General features: G+C 41.0%; 1 protein-coding gene across 6 annotated transcripts in view; it reads right to left on the minus strand.

The window, feature by feature from the left end:
* The window catches only part of LOC127571220 (diacylglycerol kinase beta), a 450,652-nt gene that overhangs the window by 117,530 nt on the left and 317,781 nt on the right, over positions 1 to 15,341 (minus strand). For all 6 annotated transcript variants that reach the window (XM_052017450.1, XM_052017424.1, XM_052017441.1 and 3 more), the window contains one exon: positions 9,667 to 9,731. In XM_052017450.1, the coding sequence (XP_051873410.1) occupies positions 9,667 to 9,731 (65 nt within the window). The remainder of the gene's footprint in view (positions 1 to 9,666; positions 9,732 to 15,341) is intronic.

Genomic DNA, 15,341 nt, shown 5'->3' on the forward strand with positions numbered 1-15,341 from the left:
CCTGGCCTTTTTCCAACCTTCTGAATCACTGTTTACTGTACCTCCTGTTAAAGGAAAGAGTTTCCCCAACTGCACCCTATCGAAGTTTGAAGTGATCTGCTTTGAACTAATGTTTTAGTGAACATCTTGGCCCCAATTTCACAACAGACAAACTGAATCTTTGATTAAGGCTGTGACAATGATCTGACAATTAAAATTAATAAATGTTTCTATTGAGGACTATATTTAAACCACCAAGTGTGCTATCAGTGAGTCACTATTTTAAATAGCTTCAGTACGTATAAAAAGGTTGAAGGACCATGTGCAGCAGTTAAAAGGAAGTCACTCAAATAACTGAGTAATGAAATAATCCAACTATATGGCAGACAGTTACTAATGCCTGATAATGTAAATTTAGAAATTCCAAGGAAAGATGCCCAACTGAATTGAAGTAACTTGCAATTGCTAAATGGATGCAATACTTTGTGAATACTCCAGATTCAAAGTTACAGTCTAAGCATAGTCTTCCAGAAATACAATATGGCTATTCAAAATAAATAATCGAGTTTTAAATAGATCCAAATTATATTTTACTGAGATATATAGTTTGCAACCAGAAAGGTGTTCAGGCCAGCAATATAAGTTGTTTATCGAATAACGGGTAGTCGCATTTTATTAATTGGATAATCCCTTTTGACCAGGAAGATTTGAAATGTGATCACTAAACAGGATTGAGTTCACTAATCCAAGCTGGGTAGCTCCAGGGGTTCACAATTGCATTACCGCGGCAGTTTGGGGATGGAGATATCAGTCAGATTCATACTCTTGTCAACTATCTAATGGGAGTGTGCAAATGTTAACAATAATTGCAAACAGATGTCAGCAAAACCAAAGAGCGGGTCATTGACTTCAGGAAGCAGGGCGGCGTACACGCTTGTCTGTATCAATGGTGTGGAGGTGGAGATGGTTGAGAGCTTCAAGTTCCGAGGTGTAAATATCACCAACTTTTCCTGGTCCAGCCATGCACCTCTACCAAGAAAGTGCACCAGCACCTCTACTTCCTCAGAAGGCTAAGGAAATTCAGCATGTCCCCGAAAAACCCTTACCAATTTTTACAGATGTACCACAGAAACCGTCCTATCTGGATGCATCACAGCTTGATATAGCAACTGCTCTGCCCAAGTTTGCAAGAAATGGCAGAGAATTGGGAACAGCTCAACACATCATGAAAACCAGCCTCCCCTCCATGGACTCTGTCTACACTTCCTGCTGCCTTGTGAGAGTGGCCAACATATCAAAGACCCCTCCCACCACAGTCATCCTCTTTTGTTTCCCCGCCTCCCTTTCCATTAGGCAGAAGACACAAAAGTTTGAGAGCACATACCACCAGACTCAAGGACAGCTTCTATCCCACTGTTATAAGACTCCTTAACGGACCTCTTTTAATTTAAAGATGAACTCTTAATCTCTCAATATACCTCTTCCTGACCCTTGCACCTTATTTGTTTACCTGCATTTTGTTATTGTTTTCCTTTTGTACTATCTCGATGTATTTATGTAAGGAATGATCTGCCTGGATGGCACACAAACAAAGCTTTTCACTGTATCTCAGTTTATGTGACAATAATTAACCAATTACCAGATCATGGAGACACAAGAGACTGCAGATTTTGGAATCTGGAGCAACACACAAAGTGCTGGAGGAACTCAGCGGGTCAGGCAGCATCAATGGAGGGAAATGGACAGTCGACATTTTGGGCTGAGACCCTTCATGAGAAGGAAAGAGGGGAGAAGCCAGAACAAGAGGGTGGGAGGAGCATGAGCTGGTGGGTAATAGGTGGATCCAGGTGAGAGGGTGGGACGTGACAGGTGGAAGTGACAAAGGGCTGAAGATGATGGAATCTGATAGGAGAGGAAGGTGAAGGCAGAATATGCAGGGGAGACAGAGGAACTGAGAAAAGAGAATGGTGTCCTTGCAAGTGACAGGGTGGGAGGAGGTGTAGTCAAGGTAGCTTTTAGAACTGCTAAATCAAGGCTAAATACAAATTAGAACAGCACCTCATATTCTACCTGGGCAGCCTCCAACCTGGAGGCATGAACACTGAATCCCCAAACTTCTGGCAACCACTCCCCCTCTGTCCCTTCTCCATTTTCTCTGTCCTCCTGATCCACCTGGCCTCCATCACCTTCTCTCTTTCCCCTCCCCAACCCTCTCCATCTGCCCATCACCCACACGCTCCACCCACTGGTTCCCCTCCCCATTTCTTTCCCTTGATTCCACGCTCCACCTTCCTCTCCTATCAGATTCCATCATCTTCAGCCCCTTGTCACTTCCACCCATCACCTCCCAGCTTCTGACATCATTCCCTCCTCCCTCCTCCCTTTCTGCCTATCACCCCCCTCACCTGGATCCACCTATCACCTGCCAGCTCTCGACCCGAAATGTCGACTGTCCATTTCCCTCCATAGATGCTGCCTGACCCGCTGAGTTCCTCCAGCATTTTGTGCATTACCTGATCACGTTTGGCTCTGTTTCTGTCTCTTTAGAGAAATGCATAATGAACATTCACTGAAAACACTCATGAGTATTAGCCACTTGCCAAAGGTACTGATAGGCAACTGGGTCTTGTGGAGCAGTAGCCCAGAAACAAGTAAACGGCTGTAAGGGAAGAGTTGGGTCAAAAAGGTAAGGCAAGATAAAACAAATTATTCAATTAGTTCAGTTTGTTAAGTATTTAAATATTATTTGTTAATTACTTAAGTTGGTGGTGGGGCTAATGACTAAAATGTAGGGATTTTGAGAAAAATAAATGAGTTAAAATTTCACCACTTATTTTCAAATACCCATGATAATTGCATTCTTAACTGCCCTCTCTCTCTCATTTTTATCTTTTGCGAAAGGACAAATTTCCTGAATTCTCCTATACCAAATATCTTTGTTAGTTTAGTTAAGCTATAAAGGACACACACCAGAACCTGAGCATTAAGGACAAGTCGTCAAGACTGCTATTTCTGTTCCTCAGCAGCCGCTCCCACACTACATCAAGTAACCCTACCAGCAGATCTTATTTATTTTGCCCCTCATGTACTTACCTAGTTTCTTTGTTGGATTTATCCATGCTTATGCCACATCTATTTCACATTGCAATAAGTTTCACCCTTGAATAATTCTTCGGGTAATGACATCTGCCCTGAATTCAGTAGCGACTACACTGATGACACCTAGTTTTGGAGATCCCCATGAGTGGAAACACCTCTTCCTCACCTATCCCAATGAAGCCCTTTGTTATTTCAAATATCTCTAATGGTCACTCAATTTGCTTTTCCATTCTGGAGAAAGAAGCACCAGTCTATTAAATCTTTCATTTTACCCTCCCAGTTCTGGAATTATCTTATAAATCTCTTACAGGTCCTGTAACACATGAAGGACCCTGGGCATATGTTGGGGCATCCTTCTGCATGCAACCAAAACTAGACACTGCTTCTGGGATTTTCTTGTAGTTTTTTTTTAAATGTTTGCTAGCCATTCTTGCAAAAGCTATTTGATACAGCATCTGAGAACCTTGATTCAAAGCATAGCTGTGTGAGCTGATCCTAGTCTGGTGCTAAGATCCCAACTCAGATAGTCTGTTCTTTGGGTCCCCCTCCTTTCCTTCCTCCAATGTCTCAAGCTTGCGACCGTTGTCCAAAACCTCCCCACTACACATCCACCAACCTGACCAGGCACTGTTGTTGGCCATCACCTGCCCAAACCCAGCACCTGGCCACTGAACACTGCTCAATCACTGATCACCTCACACTCCCCCCTCCACTCTCTAATACCCAATTCCTTTGTTAAGTTTGGCAATGATGAATCTCACAAAGGCACTGCAAGGCCCATTCCTTACTTGGAAATAAACTGCTGTTCCTTCATCATTACTGAAGCAAAATCCTGCATCTTCCTCCTCAACCACATGGTGGAAGTAGCCTCCTTGGAAGGGCAGCAGTGGTTCAATAAGGTAGCTCACCATGACCTTCTCAATGGCAATTAGGGGTAGATAACAAGTGCTGGCCCTACTAGCGACACCAACATTCCCATTAATGAACTTTCATTTTGTGGCTTGGTGTCAATTTTGTTTCACAGGGCTCCTCTGAAGTACCTTTAGGTGTTGAAGAGGCCACATGAGTTCACACTGCTGTTGTGTGGGGTGAAAAAGTATGGTCTGAACTGCTTCAAAATTACCCTGGTAAAAATGAGTATTTAAACTCATGGAAAATCTATTGCTCGGATTATCTATGTAATTAATATATAAAAATATACAAAATACTGGATTACTTGTGGTACTGGCCAGACTTGGATAACCTCCCATACATCCTTACCACAAAGGACGACGTCATTCAGTCCATCGAGTCTCTGCCAGCTCCCAGAGCGATCTTAACAGTTACACCCCCTCCACACACCCCCACCCCACCCCCATCCAACTAATTTCCCTGTACCTGCAGTCTGTTCTCTCTCACATTCCCATCAACTTTCCCTGATTCTCCTTCCACCCACCCAGGGGTAATTTACAGTGACCAATTAACCAACCAACCAACACATCTTTGGGAAGTGGGAGGAAACTGGGCCACCCAGAGGAGACACAAGACTGTAGCTGCTGGAATCCGGAGCAACAAACAAAATGCTGGAGGAAGTCAGCAGGTCAAGCAGCATCTGTGGAGGGAAATGGACAGTTAACATTTCCAGTCAAAACCATTCACCTGGACCCAAAGGAAACCCACATGGTCACAGGGAGAACGTGCAAACTCCACACAGACAGCATGGAGGTCAGGATTGAACCTGGGTCACTGCAGCTGTGAGGCATCCACCCTACTGTAGTGTCATGGATAATTTTTAAAATTAAATACCAGATCATGATAAGAGTGGGAGTTGCTGGAAATTTGTTGCACCAAACCAGTTAGTGGCTGGAGTTGGGGTTGCTTCATAACACTTCATACAGCCAGCCTAAATGAGGCATAACCAGACATTGAGAGAAAAGAGTTTACAGCCTGGGGACAGAATTGTGCACACATGCAGGTTTTATGTTTAGCAATACGCAAAGAATGATAGCTGGACCAAATTCTGCACCCCCGAATTACAACTAAAGAAAGGCCAAGCCCAAAGTTTTTCATCCAGTTAAATTCTGCAAATCATTTACATTATCTACCAGTACAGTAATCTAATTATTTTAAAGCTCCCGTATTGCCACAACGTCACAACTGAAGTAAGATCTAGCTTTATAATTGCAAAATCATACAAATGTAGCAGTAGCAAAAGGCATGATATAAACAACAATTCAGTAATTAGTAATGATGCCAGCAATTTCAATAGGAATCTTACAATCTTTTGCTGAACATTTGCTTCTGATGATGTTTAGATAAACATATTGGCAGACTCATTTTATCTGCTGCGATAAGTTGCTATGCATTGCGGTCTACATTCTTAATGGATACCTGAAGAAATACCTAACACAAACTTCCCAACAGGTGCTTGTGTCCCTAGAACAGATGCAGGCTACTTTGATGAACAGTTTCCCCCACAAACCTGTCTCAATAAAAGCACAAATTCTTCTCTCAGATATATAAAACACAAGCTATGTACAATTAAAATGCTCAACATCAATTTCATTCCAATAGTTTTTAGGTTCTGAATTGGTCCTTTATCAAAGGAATGCTGCTGGAAAGAGCAGCAACTCTGAAGTTTGGGAAGATTTTAGAATTCAGCAAAGGAGGACCAAGAGATTAATAAGAAAAAGGAGAGTAGAATGTCTGGGTAAACTAGCAAAAAATCTAAAGTTGATTGTAAAAGCTTCTAGAGATCTGTACAAAGGAAAATATTGGCACAAGTTAATGCGGATCCCTTCCAGATTATGACACGGGAAATTACATTAAGTAGTAACGAAATGGCAAAGAAATTAAACAAATATTTTGTGTCCGCCTTTAGGGACGAAGGCAGAAGCCCTCCCAGAAACATTGGAGAACAACTGGTCTAGAGTGAATGAGCAGCTGGAAGAAATTAGCACTACTTAAAAAGAAAGTAATGTAGAAATTAATGGGACTGAAATCTAATAAATCCCCAGAACTCGGGGCAGCGCAGTGGCAAGGCAGTTAGTGCTGCTGGCTCACAGCTCCAGGAAACTGGGTTCAATCCTGATTTCCAGTGCTATCTGTGTGGAGTTTGCATGTCCTCCCCATGACCACGTGAGTTTCCCCAGATGTTTTGTTTTCCTTGCATGTTGATAGGTTAATTGGTTATGTAAATTATCCTTTAGTGGAGGTAATTGGTTGATTTATTCCAAAACTCCACATATTCCAACATAGTTCCCACAGGTTGGAGAGGAGTAAGTATAACTATTTAAGAAAGGAGGGAGAGGTGAAGCTGGGAAATGCAGATCAATTAGCCTGCCATCAGTAGTAGAAAATGGGCTAGAATTCATCACTGAGGAAAGGATAACAGGGCACTTAGAAAATAAAAACAGGATTACACTGAGTCAATGTGGATTTATGAAAGGGAACTCCCATTTGACAAATCTGATAGTGTTTTGACTCGCAGAATAGATAACAGGGAACCAATGGTTGTAGTGTATTTGGACTCTTATAAGCCCTGTAGAAACTTCGTGTGTGATAAATTATTCAAGAAAATTAGAGCACATGCGACTGTGGATTAGTTAACACACTGACAACAGAAGAGGAAGAAATGGGTCATTTTTCGGTGGTGACCATGTGATTAGTAAGGTGCTACAGGGGTTGGTCCTCAGTCCTCAGCTGTTCACAATCTACATGAATGACCTTGGTGAGAGGATCAAGGGCAATATATCCAGATTTGCTGATGGTACAAAGCTGGGTGGCAGTGTGAGTTGCTGGGAGAATGCAGAGGAATATGAACAGGTTAACTGAATGGGCAGGGCCATATCAGTTGGAATATAATGAGGGAAAAAATGTGAGGTCATCTACTTTGGTGGAAAATATGGAAAAGCTGTGAGTGCTTTAAAATGGTGAGATTGAAAGGTGTTTGTGCTCAGAAGAGTCTGAGTGTCCTTGTACATGAATCACTGGATGTTGATGTGCAAATACAACAAGCAAGAATGCCAACAATATTGCTTTTAATACAAGAGGATTTGAGTACAAGAATAACGATGTCATATTGCAGTTATATAGAACCCAGGCCAAACAACACAGTGGTGCAGAAAGCAGAGCTGCTGCCTCACAGCACCAGAGACTGGGTTCGATCCTGACCTCAGGTACTATCTGTGTGGAGTTTGCATTTCTTTGCTTGTGCCAGCGTGGGTTTCCTCTGGGTGTTCTGGTTTCCTCCCACATCCCAAAGACATGTGGATTGGTAGGTTAATTGGCCACTGTAAGTTGCCCCTGATACATAGATCAAGTCAAGTCAAGTTTACTGTCATATGCACAAGTATGGTGAAGTACAGGTGCAATGAAAATATTGCTTGCAGCAGCATTACAGAGGCACATAGATTTAGACAACATACAGAAGGTAAATTATGCTGAAATTATGAAAGACAGTGAAGAAAAAGACTGTGCAAAACAAAACATTGTTGCAAGAAACACAATCAAGTACAAGGTAGCGCAAGAGGTGATCTGTAGTGTTCTGCTGCTGAGGTAGGGTTAGGGCTGTACAGCTTGATTCAAGAACCTGATGGCTGTAGGAAAGTAGTTGTTCCTGAACCTGTTGGTGTGGGACTTAAGGCTTCTGTACCTCCTGCCCAAAGGTAGCAGTGAGAAGAACGCATGGTCTGGATGGTGGGGGATCCTTGATGATAGATGCCACCTCCTTAAGGCAGTGTCACATGTAAATGCTTTTGCTGGTGGGGAGGACAGTATCTGTGGTGAACCAGGCACAGATGAGTGGTAGAATCTGGGGGGAGTTGATTAGAATGTGGAATTAATGTCGGATTTGTGTAAAATGGGTGGTTGGTGGTCGGTGCAGACTTGGTGGGCTGAAGGTTCATGTGATTCTTGGGACAGGAGGGGCTATTGTCCTATGAGGAGATATTAAGCAGATTGTTGAGCTTAGAAGAATGAGAGTTAATTTCATTGAAACAAAAAAATTTCTTAGGGGGCTTGGCAATGTATATGTAGGGAAGATGTTTTCCCTGGCTGGGGTGTTGACAACCAGGGGTCACAGAATCAAAATAAGGAGACCCAGTATTCAAGACAGAGACTGATAGGTTTTTGGATATTAAGGGAAACAAGGGACACGTGATTAATGCAGGAAAGTGGTGCTGAGGTATATTGACTGGAGGAGCAGCTACGTGGCTAAATTGGCTATTGCTGCTTCTATCTCTTACATCTAAAACAGTGGGATTTCCCTGGCTGCCAGGCTTTTGAAGCAGCAATGTGAAAGCCATTTTTATCTGTTTTATCCAACTTGAAGTCACCTCTTGAGCTATCTTGATCAATTAACATATTCTATCAGGCATGACTTAAATGTGCAGGTGTATTATTTTCCAGCATATTTTTTATCTCAATAAAAACAATAAAAGAAAACAACAATGACTATACAGTTGCCAAATTAACCACTAAAACAGTTACCAATGTCAGCTGGCAATCCTTAATGCATTACCACTCTTTCAGAAAGAGTATCTAGGAGTCTCCAACTAAGGCCTGTGGGCATTGTGGTCTCTGAACATAGGTAATTTGGCCCACAAATCTGACTTTCATTTCCTACTTTCTGGTTTGTACTGTTTGAACTTTGTCTGTTTAGAGGATAGGAATTAGGATCTGAAAGCCAATATATAAACAAATTAATGGCACATTGATTTCAACTGGATATGTGGGCCAGATGTCTCTGTGGTACACTTCTTAGCTGTTCTCACCGACAAAAATGATAGTTACTAATGCACTTAAAATAGATGGACAAATGGTTGTATTAAAAAGTGTAAACACGATTGGCCAGCAGTAATGGCCAGCCCTTAGAGAAAATACCTAATTATTCATACTTTCCTGCTCTTTCCATGTAGCTCTGTATTTTTCCCCCTTCAAATACTTATCCAATTCTCTTTTGAATATTACCATATAAGTAATCTGTTGCCATCATTATTTCATGTAATACATTTCAATATAACATATTATAATACTATTTGCTTCCTATCCAGAAATCACCTCTTGCGCATTCAATTAAGAATGTATGAATCAGTAAAAAATCACTTCATTAATTGATAATTCTGATTTATGCATGAGAGAAATGCAGAACATTCAAACAAATCTCTGCTTCACTGTTCTGCAAATGTAAAATCAAGAATATAAATAACACAATGTCTGTTGCATTTACTTTTGTATTTAAACAATTTCACACTGAAACTTTAAAATCAGGGAAGACTACAAACTCATGAAGATTAGTCATTCCAATGGCCTCTGCAAAATTCATTACTCCATCTCGTCAGTGACTAATCATTTAGGTTTTTTTATTTTCATGGCCTCATAACTTCCAATTTTTTTTTTTGTGTTTATACAACTTCCAACTCATACTTAAGCAGAAAAGAATGCACGCATTCAACCAATATTTCTGGGCATTCTAATATTAATTGTTAGAATGCTCCCATTTTGCAACGTGCTTTGTAATTTTATTACTTGTGTTATACCATGACATAGTGACTGGATATTTGGGTATTCTTTCTAGGGTAGAAAGATAGAGGGAAAGCAGTCTCTTACCTGCTGTTGAATTTTTCTGGATGCTTCTCTCTCATTACATGAAATCTGTGAGCAATTGATGCATCCTATGCAAACAAAACAAAAAATTAAGCATCATAAAGGAAGCAAAGGCAAGTGAACAACAATTAGTTCACTACGATTTCACAGTGCAGAATAAAGTAGCACAATTTCATACATCTTGATGTCAGTTGTACAGTTTGCTAATATTTTAAAGTTAACCAGCAGATCCTTGCATTTTTCTTCACAGTGAGTCAGACGTTTTATGCTGTCTTATAACGGGTATGATAACTCTACTAACTAACTTAAATATACAAGATCTTGAGGGGTCTTGACAGGGTGAATGTGGAGAGGATATTACCTCTGTTGGGAAAACATGGAATAGTTTAAAAATTGAGTTGCCCAGTTAAGACAGAGAAGAGGTGTAATTTTTCCTCTCGTTGGGTCATGAGTCTTTGGAACTCTTCCTCAAAGGGCAGTGGAAGCAGAGTCTTTGAATATTTTAAAGGCGGAATTAGATAGACTCTTGATAAACAAGGTTGTGACAGGTGACTGTTAGTACACGGGGATGCAGAGTTGAGGTTACAATCAGATCAGCCATGATCATTTGAATAGTGGTACAGGCTTGAGGGGCAGAGCACAAACTTCCTGAGCTGAGGGTCCACACCGGGGATGGATGAGCTGCAACTCATTTGAAGGGGATCACCAACCTTGATTAAAAGGTAAGTCGGAGTAAGGGTGCTTGTGATAGCCTGCTGTGTGCAACTTGGCCTCTGGGTTGCCTGCATTACAGCAGTGATTAAACTTCAGCAGCAGAAGTATGTGCTGAGGGACGCACTGAAGCTGGGTGCAGCCAACGCAAGGGCTCGGTGGGGAAGGACTACAAGTTTAGGGTTCTTCTGCCACTGGAGAGGGAGGGGGGAGGTCAGGTGAGAAAGCCCCTTAGATGTTGTGAATATGGGATTGGGGTATCGCCCCAGAGCACCACAAGAGTGGCATTGGTGCTGTGTTTTTTTATATAAAAAGGTAACACTAAGGATTGATCTGTACAAGAATGTAAAAGCTTGCACTGTTTTATTATTGTATATAGTTTGTCTTTTATTATGAATAAAGTTTCTTTTGGATTTAAAAAAACTTCAAACGTACATTGTTGCTGGCAAGGTACTTTGGGACGACCTGCGGCAGTGAAACTTGCTGCAGAAACATAAGTGTTTCAGCATTTTTTCTTGAAAATGTGCTTTCTGATTTCACTATGGAATGAAATTAAGTTTTAAGAGCACATTGTCTTATTCTAAGTTCTCTGTATCAACCCCACTGAATCCCTTTTTCATTGCACACTTCTTAGGGAGTGCTAGCCAAATTTATGCAAGCAGGCTTCAAACACTCTAGCATAAGTTAGATAAATCAGTATTACAGGCCCTCCAATATACCAAAGACCTAAAGTTACCCAAATCAGAAGCACAGTACCACTGAAATAGCACATCTCCCTTTTGAATTTTAACTTTCTCAAGATAAACATCCTTTAAGCTCACATTAGCAATTCTGGTTGATTTTTTTGTACATGCACACTAGCTTTAAGTAATATGTTTATATGGTTCGCTAAATCTCTTTGCTTCTATGAAGATCCTTGCCAGTAAGAACATGTTTTGATTTATATTCAGGGCCTAAGATAACATTTCCCCAAAATAAGCCCGGTTATCTTGAATTTGCCCACCTTGGCTGCATTTCTCTCTTTGCATCTCCTGCTCCCACCTGGATAATAATATGTCAATACATAGGTGAGAAAGGAATGGATGTATGTGCTGGTAGGGTTAGAAGCGAGCATTCTATGAAATGTAACTCTAGCAAAGATGTATGGGCCTGTTTCTAAGCAATAATTTCTACATAAACACAGAATTAATTCACCTCTACTTTATCCCTCAAGACTCAGTTATCAAACAATATTTTCAATACTCTTGTATTGTGATGGGGTCAGACTTGGGTACTTTGGTTAATATTCCCTCAAGTTTTCCATTTCATGTTTCCAATCACATCCAAGAAATGTTTGGCTCTCAGTGGATTTGCCATAATGAAATTGACAGGATAATAATTCTGACTTTTCCAAAACTGTATCATACAAGGACACCAAAGTGGAATTTAAAGAATGCAACCCATTTCCACGTGTGAGGGAATTCTCCACATTAGCTTCATTTGAGTTAAATCAAACAGAATGTCTTTGTGTTTTGCCTCATAATGCTGCAGCTGAAAGATCTACTAAAACGCAATTTACAACTTTCCACAGGAAAGTTCACCTATGTTCTACGTTATCAATTTTTTGTCTCTTTAACCCCCACCCACCCACCCACCACTACTGTAGCTTTTTATGCAATTGCAAAAGAAACACAATTTGCATTTTATCTAATGGGTGGCATGTTTAACATTCATTTGTTATTCGACTTCTCCCACAACTAATATATTCACTGTTGAAATGCTTGGAAATGCCAATTGAATCCATTAAAAATGAGCTAACACAGGAAAGTTTAATTTCGCATAAATCCCTCTGGAACTGCTATAAAGTATTCTTGGGACCAGTCCATTAAATTAAAGCTTTTAAATGTCTATGCTGATTGTGGTTTGCAGGTCTAGCAAAATCCCTCTGGGACTATGGATTAAGGGACACTGATCAACTTTCTGTACTTACTGTGGACTGCAATACAAGGAAAACCAATGAAGAACTAAATTCACTCTTTGAGTTTGAGAGGTTCTGTTCTGCTTGCTTTAAATCATCTATTGACTAATTTCCTGGATTAACTCTGAGATTAGATTCCTCAGAATCACTTATTACAATATCATCGCTGAACCTTGATGGTCATTTAATATTCTGATGATTCATTACATGTCAATTGCTTTGAAATGCAATTGCTTCTTTCAAGAAGCATCAGCAAACTGGCTGCTACAGGAACAGATTGTCGTTAATATTTTCATTGGTGTATTCCAGCACTACACTGAATCACTCACACTTACTGTTATTTAGTGCATGTTCGAGAAGTACTATTAAAAACAATTTACATATTGTTCCCAATTAATAATGTTGCCAATGACCAACTCCCAGCTCCTTTGCAGTCAGGTTCAACTTGAAAGTAACCTGGTTAGCATTGCCTTAAGGTCAGCAGCTACAAGAAGGAGACTGTACTCGATCTTCCTGGCTCACTATCCAATTGAATTCTCAAAAATTGACTCAGATTGCAGGTTGTTGCATGGGAACAACTGCAGCTAATCTGGGTTGACTGCAAAAGGAGCTGACTCAGGAAATCTCGGCAAACTGCAGAATAATGTTTAGCACCATTTAGAAGCAGTAACAGCTTCTAAGAATTAAACAAGCACTGGATGATAATTTCGTTACAGAAAACATTGTAACTAATGCATAAGTAATATTAAAGATGCCATGGACAAAACTAATGAGTTGACAACAGGCTTTTGAATATGAATGCCGACAGGTTCCAGCTCTGGTACACAGCAAAGTATTAGTATATTATTGTCACTTGTACCGAGGTACAGTGAAAAACCTGTCTTGCATACTGTTCGTACAGATCAATTCATTACACAGTGCAGTTACACTGAGTTAGTACAGAGTGCATTGAGATGGTACAGGGTAAAAACAATAACAGAATACAGAGTAAAGTGTCACAGCTACAGGGAAGTGTATTGCAGGTAGACAATAAGGTGCAAGGTCATAACAAGGTAGATTGAGAGGTCAAGAGTCCATCTCGTCATATAAGGTTCAATAGTCTTATCACAAGGGGCTAGAAGCTGTCCTTGAGCCTGGTGGTATATGCCCTCAGGCTCCTGTATCTTCTGCAGATTGGAGAGGGGAGAAGAGAGAATGACCCAGGTGGGTGGGGTCTTTGATTATGCTGGCTGCTTCACCAAGGCAGTGAGAGGTATAGTGAGAGTCCATGGAGGGGAGGCTGGTTTCTGTGATGCGCTGGGCTTTGTCCACAACTCTCTGCAGTTTCTTGCGGTCCCAGGCAGAGCAGTTGCCATACCAAGCCGTGATGCATCCAGATAGGATGCTTTCTTTTGTGCATTGATAAAAGTTGGTGAGTATCAGAGGGGACATGCCAAATTTTTTTAGCCTCCTCTGGAAGTAGAGGCGCTGGTGAGCTTTCTTGGCAGTGGCGTCCACGTGGTTGGAACAGGACAGGCTGTTGGTGATGTTCACTCCCAGGAACTTGAAGCTGTCAACCCTCTCGACCTCAGCACCATTGATGTAGACAGGTGCATGTACACCGCCCCCTTTCCTGAAGTCAATGACCAGCTCTTTTGTTGACATTGAGGGAAAGGTTGTTGTCATGACACCATTCCACTAAGCTCTCGATCTCCTTCCTGTACTCCGACTCATTGCTGTTTGAGATACGGCCTACAATGATGGTATCATCTGCAAACTTGTAGATGGAGTTAGAGCAGAATCTGGCCACGCAGTCAACTCAGTTCAGTAATATCCCTGTTAAGTTTCAGTTTTTCCTCGCACAGGTACTTGAAGGAAATATGATGAACGTTTCTCTGATTGGGCACCTCCTGGAACCCAAGGAGTATGCCAAACAGGGCGGCAGAGAAATTCCTCAAATTCTCTGCTTTCATCACCATGGAAATCTGCTTGTGGGCATCAATGAGGCTTCTACCACACGTTGGGCACTGTCATGATTGTAAAACAAATCTGAAGGAATTTTTCAGCCACTGTATTTTAATGACATGTTTGGTCTGCATTTTAAAACCAATAATTTATGGGAACAAAATTAAAACGTCTACTGTGCAAAATTGTTGAATTATCTTTGGATTAGTCCATTAGGCTAACTATATCTACCCAAAATTCACAGTGCAGCAGAAACTGAATCTTAGAATGAAAACCTTACTTTTATTTAGCATTTGACACAATTGCAGAATATCTTATTTTACGGGTAACAAAACATGTCTGAAGCATTGTCCCTGCAGCAACGCAGGAAAGCCGATAACCAACTTATACACACCTTGATCAAATAACAACAGCTTGTAATTTCTCATTTTGTTAAAATGAACCAAAAACAATTTGTCATCCAGAAATGTTTGGTTGAAATGTTAAATTTACTTTCCCAAAATATATATTTTCTAATCCAAGAGGTGAGTACATGAATCTTTAAAGGAAGTTTGGGAACCAATGATCTTAGAAGGTATCAATACATCAATTGAGAATTATTTCAAGGAAGTGGCAAAATAAGTGTTTCAGAATTGACCATGCTTATAATGATAGGTGAACACTTTTTTTTAGAACATTTTGTTTGGTTACTATAACAGATTTCAGACAAGTTACCAGTAACATTGTCGCAAGAGATTCTGGAGATGCTGGAATCTGCAGTAATACACAAAATGCTGGAGGAACTCAGCAGGTCAGGCAGCAGCTATGGAGGGAAATAAACAGTCAACGTTTTGGGTCGAGACCCCTCATCAGGAATGGAAAGGAAGAGGGCAGAAGCCCGAATAAGAAAGTCGGGAGAGGGGGAGGGGGAGGAGTACATGTAGGCAAGTGATAGGTGAGTTCAGGTAGTAGGCAAGTCCAGGTGAGGGGGGAAGATAGGTGGGGGGGGGGGGAGAAGAAAGAAGCTGAGAGGTGATAGGTAGAAGAGGCTGAAGAAGAAGGAATCCGGTAGGAGAGGGCAGTGGGC

This window comes from Pristis pectinata, chromosome 1 (assembly GCF_009764475.1).
Source record: "Pristis pectinata isolate sPriPec2 chromosome 1, sPriPec2.1.pri, whole genome shotgun sequence".
Classification (NCBI taxonomy): Eukaryota; Metazoa; Chordata; class Chondrichthyes; order Rhinopristiformes; family Pristidae; genus Pristis; species Pristis pectinata.